Genomic DNA, 23173 nt, shown 5'->3' with positions numbered 1-23173 from the left:
TTTTTTTTAAAGGAATGATGCTTTTAAATAATGTACACTCTCCTATACAAATTACTGTATATATACATACATCAGTGAGCAAAAGTTATTAATGAGACTCTGATGCATGGCTATACTGCAGGATGCCACCTGTCTGCAAGGTCCTCCTCCCCTCCCTTTTGGATGACTGTTTCAGTATCTACTTTATAGTTATGACAGGGGACTTCATCAAGTTTAACTTACTTCTGAAGTGAAAGCCTTCATGTACAGTTGCCTGCTGTCTCTCCTGCTGCTGCTTGTGCCAAATACTAAGCTAATACTAATAGGTAAACAATTTTAAGAAATTGTTCATGTCAGCAATTAGTATCCCTCACTGATTCAGTTTATTGTTGTTTTTATTAACCTGTGGTCCTACCTGCCTCATTTACCTTGAATTGGCTTCAGCAACCAGCAACATTTATTCACACCATCAAAATGAACTGCCTTGTTTCCAATGCTGTTCCCTGTATTCCCTTGTTTTCCTTTGAAACAGCTTGAATAAAATGCATGTTCAAAGTTCAGGTCTTCATACTACTTAGATTCAGGCTGCCAGCGATAAAAAAACACACATTTTTACTGAGTATGTTTTCATGGCTGTGTGTTTTTACACCACTGAGCAGCACAATAAAGGAGAAACAAAAGAAGAGTAAGCGCAACGAACTGGGAATTCAGATCTTCATCTATGTTCCTCTGTGAGTTCCACAGGGGGTATGTTAGCATGTAGAAATGCAGATGGCATCATTGTCCTTTCTCCATGAATACATATTGCAGTAGCTATCAGAGCAAACATGTCTAGTCTGTTCACTGTATTAATGACTCTAGTTCTAGCCTAATTGCTTTCCTAGTGTGTAAATGTCAAGCATCATGCAAATACAAATGGCATACTTGTGCTTGTTGCCCCAAGAGCAAAGTAATGTGCAAATGAGTAGTCCTTAAGAACTCAGTATCCAAACAGTAACAGGATGCGTATCACGTGCAGACTCATGCCTCTACCGTGCACCTAACACTCCTCTAGGTGAGCTATTTTGTAACTGTAGTGCTGTTATCACAGTTTAGGCGTGATTGTACTCAGCCATCCAGGTAAGCTTGTTCAGACATTAGGGAGTTTAACCTTTCTGTGGAGGGGCATCAACCAAGGTACCAAAAGTAGCATCAGTGAGGTCACAATTCCACAATTCAAAGAATTTTTTTAATATTATAAAAGTAGTGAAAGTCAGATTTAAAAAAAAAAAAATAATAAAAAAAAATCAGATGAAAACATACCAGATACAGGTAATCAGCAGCTTATTTGCACATTCTTCTCATTTTTGTCCTCATTTTGTATCGCTGAAATTGTACAGTATATTCTGAGCTTTCTTTGCTACAAATGGACCTCATTTACTGTGAAAAAAACAGGCATCTTTCATTGAAGATCTGATACCTGCATGATGCTGCCTCCATTGAGACAGATTTGGTGTTGAGAAGCAAAGGGTCATCTTAAGGTTAACCCTAAAGAGTGTGGGTGAGATAAGTCACACTAAATACAGTATACATAGAGTATTCACTTACTTCGGTTTATTCTTGATACTATTTAGTGTCATAGAATGATTCATAAAGAGAAATTCTTAAAGGTTATGGCGCTTTCATCATGGTTCAAACCGCAGAAGGACTTCTTTGTCATGCCCACGGGGTTGCAGGTTCAAGTCTTGTTCTCACTAGCTGGATCAAAGTGTGGGGGTGGTGTGTGTGGTTTGCCGCGACAGAAAGAACGTCAATGTTCAGCCTCCCTGCAGGTGTAATAGCTTTACTCTCCTTTTTTCCTCCACAAGGATCCTTCTGTCTTTTCTACTTCCACCCATGAAATGAAAGTAACATTTTATCAAGCTTCACCCCTGGAGTTGTAAAAATCAATACAGTGAGAGCTCCTGCAGAAGGGTTGTAAATCATGGAAATTCATTCTCTTAAATCTGAGCTAAGCCTCTCTCCACTGTGTCTGTGTGGCTCTTCACACTGTGAGCCAGTCAGCACACCGGTTACTGCCAGAGTACCAGAAACTGCAAATTCAGGGACCACAGTGTTTGCGTGTACAGTATGTATGTGTTTACACATACATACTATACACATCGTCCATCTAAGGGTGGCACTACTCATTGGTGTTATACCTCGTAAAAAACTGTAATATTTTTTTTCTACAGTTAATCAGACATCTGTGTGTGTGTGGGATGGCATTCATTCAGTATGGAAATAGTATCTTTCTCTTCTTGTAAGAATAGCTATGACCTGTACATGTAAATGTTTATTCATATTTTTTTTCATCTTGTGGTTATGATACTTAAACCACAGCCTCACTGCAGAGGCCAGCAGGTTAGAGGAAGTTATGGTGGGATATACCCACACACATTATTCTATTAGAAAGCTATTCAGACTAGAAAACATGCAAACAGGAAAAGCAAGCTTACAAGTGTAAGGCTCTCCAGTAAAAAAAATAAGCAGCTCTTGAATATCTGCACTTTCAAACTGATCACACACAAATTCCTCTCGTATTAAATTGTGCATGTCAAGTAAAATTTTTAACTTTAGAGGGACTCGAGTGATATCAAATACTGGCACTGGCTGTGGCACCAAGCTCCTGGATTGGCTCTCCTTTTTTGGAAGATGCCAAGAGTGAGAGGCACCTTTCAGGTTTGGCGATAGTAATGAGGCTCCGGTGTGTGTTTGACAGTCAGGGTGGAGAACAAACAGAGCAGTGGACTGATCACCCCCTTGGTGGTATGTTGGGTTAGGTGGTAGGGGGAGCTGCTAGGCATACCTGGTAAACTCAAACCTGGAGTGAGGGTTAAATCGGAACATGTTGCTGGGGCCACTGTCTACAAGGTCTTCAACTCCCACATCTTTAGGAATTTTTCCTGCATACCAGCAGAGTCTGGGGGCATGGAACCCAACTGGGCCACCATTAAAGTCTTCACTGTGGAGGTGGCTGCTTGAGGTTTTGGCTCTTATCAGTGCCTGTTGAGGTGGCAATCCAAGAAATCTGCATGAGAGTCGACTTCCATAACAGAGGCATGGAGTATATTCCAAAGAAATGGGCTGCTGTAGGAGAAGACACTTTCTCCTGAGGATTTAGTCTAAGGTACTGCGATATCAAGGTTGCCTGTCTGTTGAGATCTCAAAGCATGCAAAAGAATATAAGAGAATATAAGGTTCAATAATCACAGAAAAGCACACCCATATATTTAGAAGTCCTTGTTAAAATCTGTGCCTAACTGTTTTGAACAAACTGGAGCTTTATCAAAGAGCTAATCTTTAAGACAGCAAAAAACATGTTACACTTGTCAAATCTGGTTGTTACAAAGACATGTACCAAAGGTACATCATGGAAGAAGGTAACCCTGGCTATGTCATTAAATGTTGAATGATGGGTCTGCATCAAAGGTTTTGCTCAGTTTTTCACAAAGGAGTTATTGGAGCCAATTTTAACAAATTAATTAAAATTTGATGTCACCTGTATGTAAATGACCCTTCTGATGGACAGTGCTGCTCAGTGAACCATTAGGAATTTCCAATATGTGATATTGATACATTCACACAAATTAAGAGACTGTGATAGATAGCAGTGATATCGAGATGATATTGCCCTTTGATATTGAGACAGATTGCATGTACTGTAATCATTCTTTGGACAGTGACATTTTGAGCTGCTGTTGATAAGCGTCAGCTCAATTATGACAATCCCATCCAGCACCATTGTGCCCACTACATGAATGAAAAATGAAAATGAAAATCTTTGCCTCTTTCCAGAGTGTAAATTCAATGTGTAGCATCTGAAAAACAAACTCGCTGACTGCCTGATTGACAGAATTTGGCTTGTGGTTGAACAGCTGATGCGCAGGCCGGTTGGTTTCGTTGTTCCTTTCTGGCTGACTGGGACTGAATCACTCAGCCTTCCAGCTGTAGCCATTCCACATTTGATCCTCAGAGAGCGACAGACTGTTGGGGAATCCTCTACTTTCCCACCCATGCACAGGCACTCAGGTTGAGTGCGCTGGCTGCTTGTCAACAAGGTTTCAGGAGAGATGGACACTGTGAAATGGCCCATCTGCTGTCAAATTTCAAAATATCGAAGGGAAAGCAGGAATTTTTGTAACCATATCCTTCAATCCTATTATATATTATACCAGGTACTTTGAGGAAATCATCAGCTTTAATCTAGCTCTTTAGATATAGCCATTAACTGCATTAACTAGTTTACTACAGTGCAGTTCCAACATCTGGTATTATGTACATCTGTCATCACACACATGTAGTAGTAACTGAGTGATATACAGTAACTGTTCCTAATGCCGGCAGTAATAGTTATGTCTACGTATGTAATGCTTTAGCTTCCAGGTTATGCATTGGACTACAACCCCTGCCAATGAATGATAACCTCATTGTGCCCACATCATAATATTACCGTCAGTGACTACCTCTGGCAACAAGGCTTTTCAGAAACACAGACAGCTGTAAACTGTTGGGATCAATTTATACTTGTATATGTATAAACCTGGTGCACTAAATCTGGGCATAAGGGCTTGTGTGTAGCCACCCACAATAACCCTGTTTACAAGGGAAAAAATATATTATTTTTATTATCCAGGGTAAATGGTCTTTGTAATTTTGTAAGGACCCTACTACCCTATTATTATAATTGTGTGGTAATGCTGTTTAAATGCAGCTTGATATAAAAACTCTGGCTTTATGTTCACTGTGGACAAGAGTCCTATATAAGATTTTTGTCTCATAGCTAAATAAATGGAAACTAATGGATGTCTGAAGTGGTAAACAAAATGCATTTTTATGCAGCTGCATGGTTTGCTTTAAAAAAAAAAATCTTCTGAGGTTCTCTGAAGAGGTTAGTTTACCACACTAGTGTGTAAAAATAAAAGCACAGAGGGTTAAGTACTCATTTTACAAGAGCCCAGCACTGTGTCAAAAGATTGATTTCATTCATTCATTCATTCATTTATTCATTTATTTATTTATTTAGAGATGGACACTGTGAAATGGCCCATCTGCTGTCAAATTTCAAAATATCGAAGGAAAGCAGGAATTTTTGTAACCATATCCTTCAATCCTATTATATATTATACCAGGTACTTTGAGGAAATCATCAGCTTTAATCTAGCTCTTTAGATATAGCCATTAACTGCATTAACTAGTTTACTACAGTGCAGTTCCAACATCTGGTATTATGTACATCTGTCATCACACACATGTAGTAGTAACTGAGTGATATACAGTAACTGTTCCTAATGCCGGCAGTAATAGTTATGTCTACGTATGTAATGCTTTAGCTTCCAGGTTATGCATTGGACTACAACCCCTGCCAATGAATGATAACCTCATTGTGCCCACATCATAATATTACCGTCAGTGACTACCTCTGGCAACAAGGCTTTCAGAAACACAGACAGCTGTAAACTGTTGGGATCAATTTATACTTGTATATGTATAAACCTGGTGCACTAAATCTGGGCATAAGGGCTTGTGTGTAGCCACCCACAATAATCCTGTTTACAAGGGAAAAAATATATTATTTTTATTATCCAGGGTAAATGGTCTTTGTAATTTTGTATTTAAGGACCCTACTACCCTATTATTATAATTGTGTGGTGATGCTGTTTAAATGCAGCTTGATTTAAAAACTCTGGCTTTATGTTCACTGTGGACAAGAGTCCTATATAAGATTTTTGTCTCATAGCTAAATAAATGGAAACTAATGGATGTCTGAAGTGGTAAACAAAATGCATTTTTATGCAGCTGCATGGTTTGCTTTAAAAAAAAATCTTCTGAGGTTCTCTGAAGAGGTTAGTTTACCACACTAGTGTGTAAAAATAAAAGCACAGAGGGTTAAGTACTCATTTTACAAGAGCCCAGCACTGTGTCAAAAGATTGATTTCATTCATTCATTCATTCATTCATTCATTTATTCATTTATTTATTTATTCATAGAGACATCACCAGTCTTTGACATATTTGAGTATGGTCTTTACATGCTCAAAAATTCAAATTCAAATTACATACCACAGAAGGAATTCACATACCATTCTTGCTGCCGTGTTTGGGTTACTGTGATTCAATTAAAAGAAAGACCGTCACAAATCCTATAAGCAGCTACAGATGACATTATTGGTGAGAATCACCAATTTGTCACACACACTACAAAATTTTAATGCACATATAGCGCATAAAGGACGAGGTGTGCAGCAAACATGGATACGGTTTGTATCATGTTTATTTCTATCCCCCCAACAAAACCTCAGCAACAGCTCTGACATTGTAATCCCTGCAATGTTCCAAGGCCCCTGAATCATTCAGCCCCCCCTCCAACAGCATACCTGGCATCAAAATGGCATGAAATTTGGGTGCGTTCGGATTTGTGATAAGAGGTGCGAACAGACACAATTTCATGCCAAAACTGCACTGCACTGTATTTTATCTGCATAAACATAACCTCTGCTGTGCCGATCCACCCACACAGTACAAGGTGTGAGTTTAGAGCCACAAAATTGCCAAAAAGACGCAAGGGCAAAACATGCATGTGTGCCTGACAAAAATGGCATTGCACCTGCGTTTGCTCTATCTCTGCTTGTATGAAAATAGAGCCCTTTATCCGTGAGCCAAATTTGTTGCAAACTACATTTCAGCTCTTGCCTACAGTAAAGCTCAATGGGTAGAATATGCTAAAACCCTTAAGACAACTGTGAGAAAAGATTTCATACTTCAGGAAAGCAGGACTTCCCTGGACCATCAGATGAAGTTGTGGTGAGATGTGGGGTTATATTTGAAAGCATGGGCCATTTATGATCCCAAAGTGACAATGCTGGATACGTCACATTATACATGTTTGTATATGTGAAATATTTTGGCCTTGTAGACAATTCACACCCCAGTGAAGCCTGTCACTGGAGCTGTTGTAGTTACGAAAAATACAGAGTATTGCCAGCCTTATCCTTTAAGTCTTAGCAAAGACTTTGTGAAGTTTTTACAAGTTTTGGTTAGTTGGTTGAGTCCTTACGCTTCAATAGGCTAGCCAATAAAATTGAGTCTTATTCCCTTAACAACAACAGTAACCGAAAATAAAAGTCGCCCCAGAAGCTCAGCTAACAACAAAAACAGCAGCAATTACGCCACTGCCACTAAAAATAAAACACCATTAGTAACATCATTAAGAAGACCAACAAGGCTAATGTTAAAAGCAACGTTAACACACACTCATGGATTAGGTGTTACAGCTTAATGTGAGTTAAAAAAAAGGACGAGTTGCTCTCTCCTCACACGCTGCAGTCTAACATAAAACATAAACATAAATGGATGCGCATTAGAGTTGAGACCTGAGATGAGGAAGATGTTTAAGTGTAAAGTAGCACGAGAGAGAGAGGAACTGACAAGTGAATCTACAAGGAGATACACCCGCTTCCTCTTTAAAAAAAAAAAAAAAAGAAATGGTACACTGTTCCTGAGGGTGTAAACAACACAAACAGAGCAGAGACAGACACACACACACACACACACACACACACACACACACACACACACACACACACACACAGACGAGAAACAGCTTTGTACTGTACCTGCAGACAAACCCCTCACATTTTTCCTCCTGTATGTATACTGTACCTCTGCCTTGCAATGAGTATCGGTGTATTTTTGCTAGCCACTCTAGCAAAAATCTGGCTGCCTTGACACCAGTCTGCCACCAATTTACGGATCAACAGCAGCTGAGTGGACGAACACACACATACACTTGAAACCCCACTGATCCCGGCATGGGTGGTTGTGCTTTGGGTATGTCTTCGCTCACCAACAGTGTTTCTGTGCCTCTGCGCCGGCGTCAGCTGAGGCCGGGGGCATTCTGTTTTCGGGTTGTCCGTCCGTCCATCCGTCCCGTTCTCGTGAAATGATATCTCAGGAACGCCCAGAGGGAATTTCTTCAAATTTGGCACAAACATTCACTTGGACTGAAAGGATGAACTGATGAGATTTTGGTGGTCAAGGTCAAAGGTCAAGGTCACTGTGACCTCACATCCATCCCATACTTGTGAACCCGATATATCAGGAATGCCTGGAGGGAATTTCATTACATCTGGCACAAATGCCCACTTAGATCTAAGGAGGAACTGATTAGACTTTGGTGGTCAAAGGTCACAGTGACCTCACAAAAACACATTTTTCTCCATTACTAAAGAAATCATACACTAATAACATTTCACACAAACTTCTGATAGAATACAGTGATGAACTGATGACATTTTTTATCGAAAAGGTCCAAGGTCAACTTCACTGCTATTATTCAACACCACCACTGAGAAGCAGAAGGGGAGATTGTGACCATATTTCCTTCAAACTGACTGGTTGGCAGAGGCAATGTAGTATGAGAAACACATTTTTTTCTCTTGAAGAATTTACTGTGTTCTTAAATGATTTATTCTAAAGGCTTACAGTGTTTGCCACTTTCCAGACAAGACTTTCTCTGTGTTCTTCAAAATTGACCCCAATAAAACTGGAGTTTGATAATAATGTCAGCTATTTTCAATCAGTTTAGGCTGGCTTTAGGCTGTATACTTTTTTTTTTTTTCATTGCAAAAACCCATCAAAACTCACCCAACAAATATTACAGAAATACCTCATTTCATTATTACAATAGCTAATACTGTGATTAATTTGAACATTTTGACACATATTTCAAATCATGGTTACCAGAAATCATATTTCAGATGGAAATGTGGTGACTGAAAAGACAGTTGTTTCGAAAGAATTTGGTGGTTAGTCAGATAACATAACTATCATAACCTGTTACTTGTTTTCTTTTTTTACTGCTCAGCCTAAATCACTTGTGCCTAAACTGCAGTTTGCCTTATACACAGTTTAATAATGACATTCATTTTTACTGCAACAATTAGTGATTTTTTTTTTTTTTTAAGAGCATCACTGAATAATTTTTCGATTTGTGTGTTTTTTTTAGAATCTCTTATTTGACCAGAAGAAAACTTAACAACAATAAAAATACATTTAGCACATGTTTTAAACCCAGATTGGACCTTAATCTTTACTGGATGTTGCATGCCACAGGCTCGTCTCCCACTGAGAATAGTGACACTTCTATGCAACTTTTTTTCTTCTGTGTGTCTGTGTGTGTGTGTGTGTGTGTGTGTGTGTGTGTGTGTGTGTGTGTGTGTGTGTGTGTGTGTGTGTGTGTGTGTTTGTGGGATGAGCCAGGGGAACTGTACAGTGCCAGTGTTAAAAGGTTTCTGCCTTCAGGGAAACTTTACTGAACACTTAAGTTCTTCTGGTGGCCCAACATTTTAAAGGTGTCACTGCTTTTTGTCATCCTTTCAGTAAAAAGTATAAAGTGTAGTGTTGTGAAGTACACACATTTTTGCTCCCTTGGGCTATAAACAAAAATTTTCAACAGCATATTATGGTGACTACGTATATAGTCTGGTAGGAATGGCTGTTATGTTGGAAAAAAAAATTTTCACCCAGTAAATTGGCTTTAAGGCTTTGGTGTGCAGTCTGCTGGCTTACTGTTACATGGCTACAGAGATGGACATTTTTAGTTATATATCTACTTCAATGAATACGGAAATAAAACGTCTCCATGTCGGGGAAATGAAAACTCAACATATCTGTATTGGGATAACATGATGCAAAATACTTTAAAAAATACAATTGGAAAATTGATTTAATTACAAAGATTTTGCAATAGTAAAAACAAGAAATCTTAATTAAGTTGTTTGCTACATTTTGAGTTTTTAAAAAAAAAAAAAGTCTTGTAATATCAAACAAGGACTTGATGATTCATAAGCACCATCTAGATCTGCTTTTCTCCAAGTCATTCATGAAACACAGCATTATTTGCATTGCCAGTGAACTGCAGATGTCTTCATCAGACGTAGCTAATAATTTCTAACAGCTCAAATATGATACAACATTTAAGTCAGTGTTTCCAAGCAGGACAACATTCACTTTTGCTGTCTGCACATCCAAGGATCAGAGGAGAAAAAGAGCAAAGTCGAGAGATACTGCTTTGACATTGTGACTTTGAGGCTCAGCCAAGACTTCACCTTGATCTTACTTTGACTTCTGTCCCATGTTTTTATTCTGTCACACTCAAATCTGCATGTTCTCAAAGCTTGCTCTCACTTTTTGAAAACCAAACTCTGCCTGTAATTTCCGTTTTTGGCTTAGCGCCTGATTATAAATGTTGTGAGACCCTAAGTTCTTGTCATGTACCTGTAACCACTGTTACATGAAATTTCCCCATGTCAGTTTTCTCGTGTGATAATCATTTATTATCAGCACATATGCTGTTGGTCATGTCACGTGTATTCAGTTCATTCGAGAATAAAAAATGGAAACTGATACTGTACACCATCTATGGGCACAATTAATCCAGGTGTTTACCGGCGACGCTCCTCATTTGGTCCCTGTCTCCTCTTCTTCGTCCGGGCTTGATAATCAGACAGGCCTGCTGAAGCCCCCATTGTCTGCACACACTGTCGACGTGACTCCTATGCATATGAGAGTAGGTTAGCATTGTGAATGCAGCTCAGCTTTCTGGAGGTTGACCTTTTTCCATGGATTAATAGGTTTTACGCTGGCAGCATTAATAAACAATTTCTTCGTTTCCACAGTGGGGTAGTGAGCAGTCATTCTGCATATTAATGTGCGCCCTCTCCTCTCACCTACTTTTAGGCGGTCATGCTCGGCAATCACGACCTGTTTTGTGATTTTTGTTTATTTATATATTTTTTTTCTTCTCCAAAGGATGTTTGTTTCAGAGCGAGTCTTTTTGCTCTCTTGTCTATTCAGTATTTTCAGGGCTTTTTATTTTAAACTCCCACTCTCTCCAACTGTCTGTATCCATTTGCCTCTTTTTTTTAATCTGTTATTTTTCTGTAGAAATTGTACTCCTCCCTGGATCTGCCCCTTCCCCTCAATCTCTCTCTTAGTCAATGTTTGCCTTTTATTGTTCTGACTCTTCATCTCTCCTTTATTTCTGTCCCTGTACTTTTGCTTTGGTGACTGGGGCTGATCATGTGGGGCCGAGCAGTTTTGTCCCCCACGCTGTCTGTGGCCAAGGTCAATTACGGCATTCCCATTCAGAGCATGGCCAATCACGGGCCAGGGAGCCACTGATGTGGAGCGCCAGGCGGGGAGATCGAGCGGGAAGAAAATCAACCGTTTAGTGCCTCAAAAATGATTTGATTTGCCACTGGCGTGAAAGTGTGTGCTGTGTCTGAGTCTCCTTCTCCTTCTTCAATGTCACCCATATTTTTCTAAAATACCAGTTTGATGCTGTGCAGAATTATGCAGCAAACAAGATAATACTGTCTCTGATTTGACTGCTTCTTTGAAAGTGTCATATGACAAGCTCGGAGTCGTTCTATCAGGGTGTGTGTGATGTTAATATCAGAAGACTTGTTTGTTATTTAATGTACAACCATAAAAAACCTGAGGGTTAATTAATGCTGGAAATGCTGTAATGCTGTAATGCGTCCCATGAGTCTGGTTGTGTTTGTATGCACATGATGGGGATGCCCTGTCCTTTTCACCAGCACTATATTATCCTGGAGTGCCTCTGTGTTACCATGGAAACACAAGATAAAAAGTGTTTGTCATGTTCTGGTCTCCAGGAAGAAGAATGTAAAAAAAAAAAAACAGCAAAAAGAAACAGGTAGATAAAAGTTCTCCTTACGAACGGCACAATAGGGGCAGGTTGGTAAGGAACAGTGGTTGTTTCACCCTCATAAAGTTCAAAAGCTGCCAATCCAAGTGGCATTCCTACTGGAGCGTTTGCTTGGCTGAGGCACCCTCTCAGCATTATTTTTATAGTACATGCCTCTTTGACATGCCAAACAACGGTTTTGTCAAGAATTTTATATATTGATTAAAAAAAATGTTACAGGGCTCAGAGAAAGATGCATATTAAATGTTACTTGTGATAAATATATACACATAACCACCAAAAGTCGGTGGACACCCTGTCCTCACAAGTTTTTGTACTCGTGCTGGGCTGTTTTTCTGCCTTAGTTCAAATTAAAGCAGCAATAATGAGGTTGTTTTTTTTTTTTTTTTTTTGGCCACCCGGGTGTAGTAGAACAAGCAGTAAACACAATATCATTATGGAAAACGTGTTAGCAAACTGTTGCCTATTTACACACACCCAGGAGTCATGAAATAACAATAGCATAAATGTGGAGTGCAGTGAAACTGAACCAAAAGCAGTAGAGTTGCAGGCTGTAAAACCAAAACAATGAGTTCAGAGGCTAAGACACTTCGTACAGCTGAAGGGAACTACAGAGGTGTGTGATAATTCTTTGTAGCTTTTCCTCACTTTCAGGGACCCTTTTCACATTACATGTAGTCATTTGATCCTGTTTTAATCCAAAAGTATTGATTAGTGCAGTTTTAAGGAAAATAATTGCTACAGTCAATAGTATGTTCGCACGTTTGCAGCAACAAGTTGGGGAAGGCCCTTTCCTATTTCAACATGACAATGTAGCTGTGCACAATACCAGGTTAGTGATATGGGTGTAATGTTTGGCTCACCGTGTACTCTGTTTGGGTGTTCACATACTTTTTCCCATGTAGTCATTCAGAGTTTTTTATTACATACGTGTAAATAATTATTGATCACAGATAAGGGAAAATGACTAAAGGAAAGTCTCTCTCTTGTTTTGTGGCAGGACAGAGATCAAACATGATAAAAGCCTTTTGCTTGTTGTTGACATTTGACACATTTAAAATGCATTCCGCAAGCATTGTGTCTGAAATCAGCTGCCTTCACAGCTCTGAATTCAAATGAAACTAATTATTGTGACCGACAGTGTTACATTTTTGTTCACCATCAAGCATCATTCCACAAACAAACCACCCCCACTTCCTCTGCCTCCGTAAAACAAACACAGACTTTTTGTGCATGTGTAGGCATTTGATTAGCTGCAATTATGGCCTCTGCGCCAGCTTGTATGATCACTTTTACTCAAGGCTGTTTTGTAGTATAAGTAAAAAGTGCTGAGCTGGTCCGTCATCAAAATGATGTGTCCAATTACAGCAGTCAAACCAACCTGCGGTGCTGCTCACCTGATGAGGAAAAAGTAGAATTAATTACCTAACTGAAGCAACTCAAAGAACCATGAAGGTAAAAATATTTAGCCTTCTACTTGGCTCAGCAACAGAGTTTGCTTCAGCTTGGATAGAGCATGTTTAAACATTCTTTCAGGGTACAAAGTTTTTTGGTTTTACAAATGAATCAGTAAAATGAAGACATTTGTTCTGGTTGTTAACTAAAGATCACCAAAGCAAGTTAAATATAAATGACAGCCCTCCCTTGAGATAAGACTTCTCTTATATAATTTGGGATCTATTAAGTTGTATGTGTTGTGCACAGTCTCTATCAGCCCCCTCTTTCACCTGCCGATCCTAGCAGATAGGACACAGCTCAGCCTTTCTGACAACTTGGACATAATAAACAGCCATTTGATGAACGGCCACTTGCGGCTGACACACAATAAATCCTAATGACGGCAACAAAATGAATAATGATTGGGTCACGCCTGTGCATTGTCCTGAGAGAATGTTCATTTATTCGCTATGAAACATGCTACATGTCCTCGTGCTCGTGGTTTCTATCATGTGAGGCTCAGTTTTTATTGCTTCAGCCTGCAGTGTGTCTGCTTATCAATAGATTGTTCTTTTCAACCTCTGTCCGCTACGGAATAACAGATCACCACTCTGACCTCTCAATGCCTGCACTGACAAACAGTTTTGACCGTTTTCATCGTAATTGCAATGTGAAGAATCGTGGCACCTCTTCCTGAGTTTTTTTTTTTTTGACAACTCAGCTGATGCTGTTGTTATGCTTAATGCATTTGTGCCCTCCACTCAGAAATGCCCAGGAGTCCTCAATCAAGGATAGAGAGGACACTCAAAATACAGCCGGCTGCTTGTCAGGATCATTATGGTCATCCCAAGTGTCTCTCTGCCTCTTCCTGCTCAGCTCTGCTTTCAACTCAATACTGTATGGAGGATAAGCTCTGACAGGAGTAATTCACCGAAGGGCTAATTATACCATAATCAAAGCATGGTGTTTCCTGTGTTCAGAATTACGCATTTAGCCTGTAAATAATGTCCTGCGAGGCTACAGTACAGGAGATTTACACAGAGAGCCTCGACACAGTAACTATAAAATCTATCTCATGGTAAATAATTGAGAATTGGTGACATTTTTAGCCAAACAAGTATCCTGGCTTTAGGGATGGCAATATCCATCAGTCAGTGCACCATTTTGGTCCAGACTGAAATATCTAAACAACCATTAGATGGGGTTCCATGAAATTCAGTAAATGCATTCATTGTCCCCAGAAGAGGAAGTTTACTGATTTTGGTGATTCCTGATTCACCCTCTTGCATAGCTGTAACGTTATTGTTTTTTTTCAAGTTAATGTCTTGACATCTGGTTTGATGCGTTGCCATGAAATTTGGTTCAGGTAATAATGGTGCCCAGTGGATGCCCTAATGATTTTGGTGATTCTCTGCTTTTTCTAGTGCCACTATGAGATTGACCTTTGTGGTTTGAGTTAAATGTCTCTACAATCATTGGATGGATTGCCATGAAATTTGGTTAAAACATTCATGTTCCCCTCAGGATGAATTGTAAAAACTTTGCTGATCCCTTAACTTTTCATAAAGCACCATCGCCAGGTCAAAATTTCACTTTGGTTTATGACCAAATACCTGCTAAATCAATCGCACTCCCATCAGCCACTGCTGTACTTTGTGTTTAGTGCTTCCTAGCAAATGTTATCATGCTAACACGCTAAATTAATATGGTGAGACATTATACCTGGTAACCATCAGCATGTTAGCATTGTCATTGTTAGTATGTTGGCATGCTGACTTTAGACTTTAGCTCAAACAACGCTGTGCTAAAGTACAGTCCCTTGACACTAGCATGGCTGCAAAATTTTGTTAGTTTAGCTGTATCAGTTTTAGGACATCAACACAAAGGCTGCAGCCATATTTTTCCTGGAATTGTATGTGATACAGTATAATCTTCTTTCACATTTACCCATATCATTCAAACACAGTGTAATCAAAGAGGTACTGTGAGATAGCAATTCCAAAAGGCTTTTTCAAATCTTTGGCCGTTGAAGACCATGTTTATAAGATTGTGTATGTTTATTTACTATAATTTTGCACAGAAATTAGTTTTTAGTGTAGATTGGAAGATGACACTATATAGGATAAAAGTATCCTACACAATCTCCATTTTTGCTTATTTGATGCAAAGAAATGAAAGTACTCCTTATTTTGGGTCCTTAAGGAATCTTCTCAATGACCCCAGACTACTGTGATATAGGATGTATCAGAGGATTTTTACATATAGTGTCAGTAGTTCTGTGAGCTAGCTCAGTGTGAATTGCTTACAACACATGTGGTAAAACCCGTCATTGTGATGAGTGTGCTTTGATTAATACACCCTGATGAATGCCTTTATTTTTAGCCTGGCAGGGCAGACAATGTGGAAACGCTTTTTATTACCCTTCTGGTTGGAGATGAATGGGCAACAGCTGAACGAAATGTGGTGCCTCAGTGTTCATTCGTCATTGCCAGATTTAGGTGTAAAGGATGGAAGAGTCACTTGATTAGTTCTATCATTATTCGTCCAAAGTTCAGAAGGCAGCCAAAGACAAATTCCTCATAGAAGACATAGTATTTGGGAAGAATGATCCCCCTTGGGTTTTGCCAATTAAAAATTTTTTTGAGGAACAAGCCAGGAGTGTCTGGCTAGACATCGGTGGGGGGGGGGTGCTGAAGTGCTGGGGTCAGTGCATAACAATATATACTTTCTGCTGGGAACATGAGCTAATTGACTAAACGAGTGCTCTTACATCTGATGGCAAGGTTAAGGCCAAGGAGAGAATGAGAGTTGCATTTCATCAGAGCACGTCATTAGGCTTGGCTTGAATCAGACATGATTCTAGTGAGATAGACTCTGCAGCGCTCATCCTTTTCACGACAGGTTGAAGTATGAAGTCCATTTCACCTGGCGAGGCGGTATCTGAGCCTGCAATAACATTATTCTGTAAATCGTGAGTGATATACAGGTGGCATGTGTGCTGGTGACCTTCGTACAAGTTCAAATATAATTTATGAATCTGACGTCTGTTTCATTCTTACATAATATGAACCATTAATTATTAATTTGAGTCTACTGGAATGTCTCCCAAATACAGTATATCATGGGCAAAGGAAATCCTTAATGTGGTGTTTTTTTGGTTTAAAAATAATTTCAGAAAAAATGATTACAATGTGTCTGGTGCTTGTCTGTGTCTTTGCAGGAACTCTTCACAGCGGAGTGCAAGTTCAAAGAGTCGGTGTTTGAGAACTACTATGTGATCTACTCATCCATGTTGTACAGACAACAGGAGTCGGGGAGAGCTTGGTTCATAGGGCTCAATAAAGAAGGCCAAGCCATGAAGGGGAACCGAGTGAAAAAAACAAAACCAGCTGCTCACTTCCTGCCCAAGCCATTAGAAGGTATGTAATTAAAACTCAGAGTTTGATAATAACATATTAAAACTTCACTGTTTTACATAGACAACCTCTAGAGCTCATTATTGGTTTTAATTTTTCAAATAAGTAAAGAAATAACAGTTATTAAAAAGCTGAATTTATGAATGTTTATTTTGATTATTTAAGGTCAGGAATGGGGATATTCTTTTTTTTTTTTTTCTTATTGTCAACAAATTTCATGAAAAGACTAAAATCAATAATGAATTTATCATGGTAACAAGTAGTCTTTGTAGTCAGATCCTGATACAGCTTATTCCTCTGTGTAACTGATTGTTGTCCAAAATCTTTCATTAACAGTGTAGTTTATTTGAATCCCTTACACACCGTCCTGCTCTCGTAAATACTGACTAGTGTACCCAGAATGTAAAAACTACACTGCCCAGCTATTTTAAGAAACTACTTAGCAGCTTTTAAAAAATGAAACTATATATTCCTGACCTGTTTTTAAAGATTTGTGTCTTCAGTAGGAAAGAATTGTCTTGGGGTGGGGAAGTTGGAAAGTATATAGACGGACAAACACATTGTTGGTTTTGGTCTTTTAATGGACTTTGTTGACAATAAGAAAAATACTGAATATCCCCATCCTATACAAGGTCAGATCACCCAAATCACAAAATGATATTTTCTCAGTTTCAGTTTTATGTGCAGAGGTTAGGTCAGTTATCGACTTCTGAAAGGTGTGCAGCCACCATTGTACTAGGGTGGCAACAAAAGTCTCAGAGATGGATATCTCAAAACTAAACAAAACTCAAGCTGTCCGCATGCCCATTTTCTTCTAATGAGTCAGTGTTTTGGGGTGAGATGACCCTTAAAAGAACACGTGAAAAAAGACTCAATAGTACAAAAAATCTGATTATAAAAATATAAGTAAACACTATGTAGTTTTCTGTCTTCTATGTTTTCAACTCACCTAGAGAGACTCAAGGGGCATAATCAGCAGCTCATTAGCATTTTCCCCACAGTGTCTCCTCACTTTTTGTTACCTGAAGCAGTTTTTTATTTGTCAAAGAAACTTCATTACTGTAAACTATGGTGTCTTTTTGCAGCAGGAAACATTTTAGCTTTTAGTTGGAGACATGAATAAATATGGATATTATTTAATTACAACTACAGAATAAAAATCAAAAACGATGAGCATGGCATGATTTTATACTTGGTAATGGTACAACTACTTTATGTGAAATATCCATCTTTGACATATTTTTGTATTTATTCGCTGATTCTCTATTTTGCTGTTGTAAGCCTACAGTGTAGGAGGTGGGACAGTTCTGTAAGTGCGGTATGAAATGTTGATGGTCCAGCAGATGCCACCATCACTCTTGTCAGCCACCAGCCTGATTGCTTCCCATCATTTAAACATGGAATCAAGTTGAAGTGCCCTGTCATGACAGTAATAGAGCTGTAGTGTAGTGGCTTTAAAGTGGGGGATAACGAGACACTTTTCACTGTTTTGTCGACAAGCGTGTGCTTTGATTAGGAAATCATCCCTGATGGAGACGTAGCATTAATCCCACAAGCAAAAAAAATGTATCGGCTTGTTTTTTCCATCTGTAAATTGCAGGAAGTCTTCAGTGCAGGTTTGAGGGATTTTTGCATGTATAAAAAGGAAGCAACAGGAAGTTTTGCAGGGGAAATATACTCCTTGAATAGCTTAAGACAGGTAAACTTAAAAGTGCAGGAAAGAGGTTCTTGCCAATAGCTTTTCCCTCATCTCTCTCCTTTCTTTCCTTATTGTCTGCTCCTCCAGTTGCTATGTACAGAGAGCCATCGTTGCATGATGTTGGAGAGACAGTGCCCAAGGCGGCAGTACCTCCCAGTAAAAGCACAAGTGAGCCGGCGGTGATGAATGGAGGTAAACCTGTCAGCAAGCCCGACAAGCCCACCACATAGCCACACCTGACCAGTGCCCAGTGTGTGTGTGTGTGTGTGTGTGTGTGTGTGTGTATGTGGAGGTGGAGGGGGAGGGGGGGTACGCGTGTGACGGAGGCAGGGCTTTTCCTGACTGGACTCCAGACCCTCCTTCGTCTGTGGATCAGATCCAGGCGAACCTTCCTTCATCTCTTCTCTTGCTCCTCCTCCTCTTTCTCCGCCTCGTCCTTCTTTTCTCCAGCCGTGGTCTCAGCATGGGCGGATGGATTCTGAGGCGGCTGAGTTTCTCCAGCACAGGAGGGAAGAGGACCTCTGATCAAGGAATGCCTTTAGATTCCTCTGAGACTGTGAGAATTCATGTGAATAACGCGTGTTTCACAACCACGCTCGTGGTACTTTGCTTGCTGACGGTTCATCCAAGAAACCTTCCCCTTCTCTATAATGCCCTGTTGGAGCAGAGTGTGTGTACCTTCAGATCTATTTTCTATACCACAGTTCACCAGCTATGTTCTGGGATAGAGACTGTATAGATAGAGTAAATATTTGGACTGTCGTCCTCTATTTTTTACGAGTATGTTCCCCTCCTTCTCTTTCTATCTCTAGTCACACACTTTTCTCTTTGTCAAGTAACCTAGAAAAGATTAAAACATTTTGCAAGGGAGTTGTGTGATTTTCTAAGAAACACATTCACACAGATATGACATAAAAACAAACAAATACAAAAAAAAAAAAAAACTATCCAAATTTTCTTCTTGCCTACAACATGCACACACACTGACAGACACGAAGTTTGTTGGGAAAATCAGAAATGTTGCTTTTTTTTTTTTCACAGCCGATAAAGACACACTGGAGGCTGGCAGATAGCTCCTGCAATCATAGCTGATGAAGTGCTAATTACCGCCACTGCAATCAATTCTAGGGAGCTCCCTACACACATACAAACACACACGCACATGTAAACAGATGTGCGTGTGGGTGGGAGAGCGCTGGAAGGAATGGGGTATACATATCACTATCTAAGTCCCACCAGCGGTTCAGTCCGCCTTCTCTGGTAAATAGAAAACCTGAAGTCTATTTTTCTTTAATCTTATTTCAGAGCGTGGGCTCTAGGAATATCTCTAGGCCTTGTAGGCCTCTGTCCCTCACTCGCTGACTTCTGTGGACTATAAGGCAAGGCTTGTGGCTTTGACCCAGATGGTCTATAACTGCAGCACTGGCAGCCATCTTATGGCAGCGCCTACTTAAAGCCAGAAAACAACATGGCTGAAAACCAGTAGGCGACATTTATACTGGCTGCATCCCTATTTGGTTCAGCAAACTAAAGCATGGGCAAGGTTAATATTGTGTTCTCTCTTCTTGCAGCAGTTATACAAGAGATGGCTTATATTGTAACATTTTCACTGTATAAAACTTAGGGAAAATGACTATTAAAAATCATAACTTTTTAAATGACTAGATATTATTATTATTATTATTATTATTATTATTACGATAAGAGGATTTGTCTCCTAGCTCAGCATGCAGAGTCCAGTACTGATCATCTTGGCCTGTCACGTGCCTGTTTGGACCTTGATTCCCGGCATGCAAAAACAGGTTCCCAGTCCCCACTGGGCCAAAGGTGCCTCACCCACCCGATACATCCATGTAGAGGACACGTAGCATTATCCATTGAGAAACTACACTCAGATGTATACATTCTGAAATGACCAAAGTCTTTTTTCATCCCAAGAAGAACTGAACTCTTTAATCTTTAAAAAAAAAAAAAAAAAAAAATAGAAAACAAATCTGACTCTCTCTCTCATTCAATTCATTAAAGCTTTCACTGTGATAGCATCTTTTCTGTCCGACAGAATCAACTCTGCTCAGACCCGCAAAGGTCTTGACTGATGTCATTTTGGAGAAGTACGTATACCTTGAACTAATCACGTGCATGTATTTTCTATAAGGAACAAGGTATGGGTATCGTTCTTCACTCTGTTTAAGCTGAAGAGCACTGAAGTTCGGTGTGGGATTTGAATGGGCATGTTGCAGGCTACGGCGCACACACACCTAATCTGAAGGTAACCCGCTGCACTTTCTGTTTTGCATTTTCATCATGACTGTTAGCAGTTTATCGAAGCTCTATCTGATCAATCAATTTATAACGTTTTAACGTCTTGCTTTAATGATTTGTTCCTAATAGTTTTGTTAGATAAGATTTAGAATATTAAGTAGATTGTTGTTGCTGTATGCTGCTAAAACTGCAACTATATTGAGATATTGATTTGGTAAATATAATTTTCTGAATTTATTTGGATTACACATGACCATTTCTTATTAAAGCACATCAAAGCACATTAGTTAGACTTCAATATTTGTCTGTAAAAAGCTGTTAATGTTCTAACAAAAATGGCGTACTATAGACGCACATACACGGGAGCTGGAAACCATTGTAGTTGTATTTGAGGCTGATGTTCTGTCCTCATTACAGCCAGTAATCCTCCACTCTTATAAACTCTACATGCTGGGCTGGCTGCTGCTCCAGCCCTGCGGTCCAGTTAACTGGTTCCTCCAAGGCTGACTTTATTTTTGTAAATGACCAGTGTGTAAATGTACATTTCTGTTTGGATCTCTGTAGCCACTTTTTTTGTTTGTTTTTGTTTTGTTTGTTTGTATTCATTTTCTCTCGTATACGGGTCGTGTGTGATGTCGTCTCCTAAACCTGATCACTCTTGCTTAGGTCCCCCTGTCTTCACATGTGTTACAAGACTATTCTAGCAAACTTAGTTTCTTTATCGCTTCAGTTTTCAACCTCTTATTTTGTACGTTGTCCCATCTGTTGCATGGGGAGAGGATGGCATCGATGAACTGCATGTAGTAGGCTATGTCTATCGAGAACTGTTGGTATGTACCGCTAATTTTACATACATATATGCAACAAGTTTGTCTACACTATACAGTTTGTGTTTGTTGTATACACATATACAACATATTGAATAAAAATATTTATATAAAGGTGTACTGTAATGTCAGTAACATACTTAATGCAATATAGTGTGCAGTATATTATTGCACCTGTCATTTTTGATGGAACAAAGAAAACAGAGGGGTTGGCTAGTTTAAGCATGAAAAAGGCCAAAGTAGAATTTACATTAAATTTTCTTTGTGACTTCTTATCAGTCCTCTTTTCAAGTGGTGACTGGGCTCTTGTGTCAATGCAGCTCTCATCCCCTGATGCCACCTTTTGAAGTGACATGGACATCCAGCATGCCACAACTAAACTATGTATGCCCTTCTCTTTGTTTCCTCCACTTAGAATTTAACCTTATCACTAGTGTGAGTTGATTGAGAAATGTACCTTCAGTACAGTGTGGGTTTCATGGCAGATTGTTTGGTTTGACTTCCCGGTGGAGAAGAATGGGCACTATTAAAATGATTTATTTTCAAAAATATATATATACCATTGCAAGTATACCCATTGAAGTTATGTCATGTTATAACAAATTTGTAACCATGTATGATTAAGGTCTTCGCATCATTTTCCATGCAAAATGTTGTGCCATGCGGCACATTTAATGTTTTATTATTAAAAAGAAATAAAAACCTCAAACAGTAACCCCTGCCTTGAGCTTTCGAGTGAACTTTCAGTCCAATTTGGGAACAACACCTCAATGCGTACCAGTTAAAAACAGACGTACATTATCCCCTGCAGTATCCTACATATTCCAAAAATGTCACCTTAATAAAAGAACATCATCTTCTCTTTCCAACATTTGGATTTGTCATGTACCTGCATCCTATTATGTGCAGCCATCTGGAATATGTAAGCGTTTCTACATTATTAAAAAAAAAAAAAAAAAAAAAAAATCATACATAAATCTCTTTTAGAAACCTAAATGTTTACACTGTAATATGTCTTAAACAGAAAAAAATATGGTTGTTTCTTTTCACCTACAAAATTCAGTTTTAATAAGGATCATTTGTAACCAGTACAATAAAAGAATGAATGCTGTTAGTGATATGCAGAATTATATCCATGTTTATTTATGTCTTCTCCCTCCTCCTGTGGTTTCCAGGCTGTGGTGTTTTACCAGCCTGGTCGTGACCAGCGGTGGTGCTCCTGGTCACTCGGGGCAGCCAGGCCTCTTGTCTCTAACCCCCGTGTCCCGATCTCCTCAGTACTCTGCTCCAACCCAGATTTCGCAAGCGTTCCCTGTCCAGCCGTCCCAGCACTCACAGTTGCCGCAATTGCACATCCCATTCCCTGTGAGAAGATGTGAGAAGAAAAGCTGTGAATTAAAAGAGCTGTGCCATCATGTCTGACCTTTAACAAGGTTCCTCTTTTCACACCCTGCATCCCTGGGTGCAGCTCTCTGGTGGGGGATCGAGGGCAAACTACACTGCTCAGGACAGTTTGTGGTTTTCCACTGCTTTTGCCCACACAGTCGAGAAGAAAACCCTGGTTTAATTAAAAGTGTAAAACCTTCATGCTTTATATATTCACCACATTTGTACAAAGCTTAGACATCCTGAAACCCGACCTGTCTGGCTTCCCTCCTCCTTCCCGCGGTGGTGAGAAAATAAATCGAGATTGTCCTTTTCAGAAAAATGGTTTATAACAGTCCATGTTTATTTTGTGCTTAGTAACAAAGGAAGAAATATTGCTGTCCAGAGTCTCAAGCAGGAGTTTGTGGTCAATGGA

General features: G+C 39.4%; 2 protein-coding genes across 7 annotated transcripts in view; one reads left to right on the top strand and one right to left on the bottom strand.

Moving 5' to 3' along the window:
• The window catches only part of fgf14 (fibroblast growth factor 14), a 101945-nt gene extending 79876 nt beyond the window's left edge, over positions 1-22069 (top strand). For 4 of the 6 annotated variants that reach the window (XM_040147682.1, XM_040147686.1, XM_040147685.1 and 1 more), the window contains exons 4-5: positions 16389-16587; positions 18371-20265. In XM_040147682.1, the coding sequence (XP_040003616.1) occupies positions 16389-16587; positions 18371-18513 (342 nt within the window). In that variant the 3' untranslated portion in view covers positions 18514-20265. Of the gene's footprint in view, positions 1-16388; positions 16588-18370; positions 20266-21227 lie in introns of those variants that run through there. The other 2 variants (XM_040147687.1, XM_040147683.1) reach the window with 2 other exon arrangements.
• A 412-nt stretch (positions 22070-22481) lies between these two features.
• Positions 22482-23173, bottom strand: part of itgbl1 (integrin, beta-like 1) — a 40574-nt gene continuing 39882 nt past the window's right edge. The window contains exon 11 of the mRNA XM_040147680.1: positions 22482-22735. Within this exon, the coding sequence (XP_040003614.1) occupies positions 22647-22735 (89 nt within the window). The 3' untranslated portion in view covers positions 22482-22646. The remainder of the gene's footprint in view (positions 22736-23173) is intronic.

The sequence above is a fragment of the Xiphias gladius genome, chromosome 16 (assembly GCF_016859285.1).
Source record: "Xiphias gladius isolate SHS-SW01 ecotype Sanya breed wild chromosome 16, ASM1685928v1, whole genome shotgun sequence".
Lineage (NCBI taxonomy): Eukaryota > Metazoa > Chordata > Actinopteri > Istiophoriformes > Xiphiidae > Xiphias > Xiphias gladius.
The sequence above is the reverse complement of the archived record's forward strand: the minus strand, read 5'-3'. Positions and strand labels throughout refer to the sequence as shown.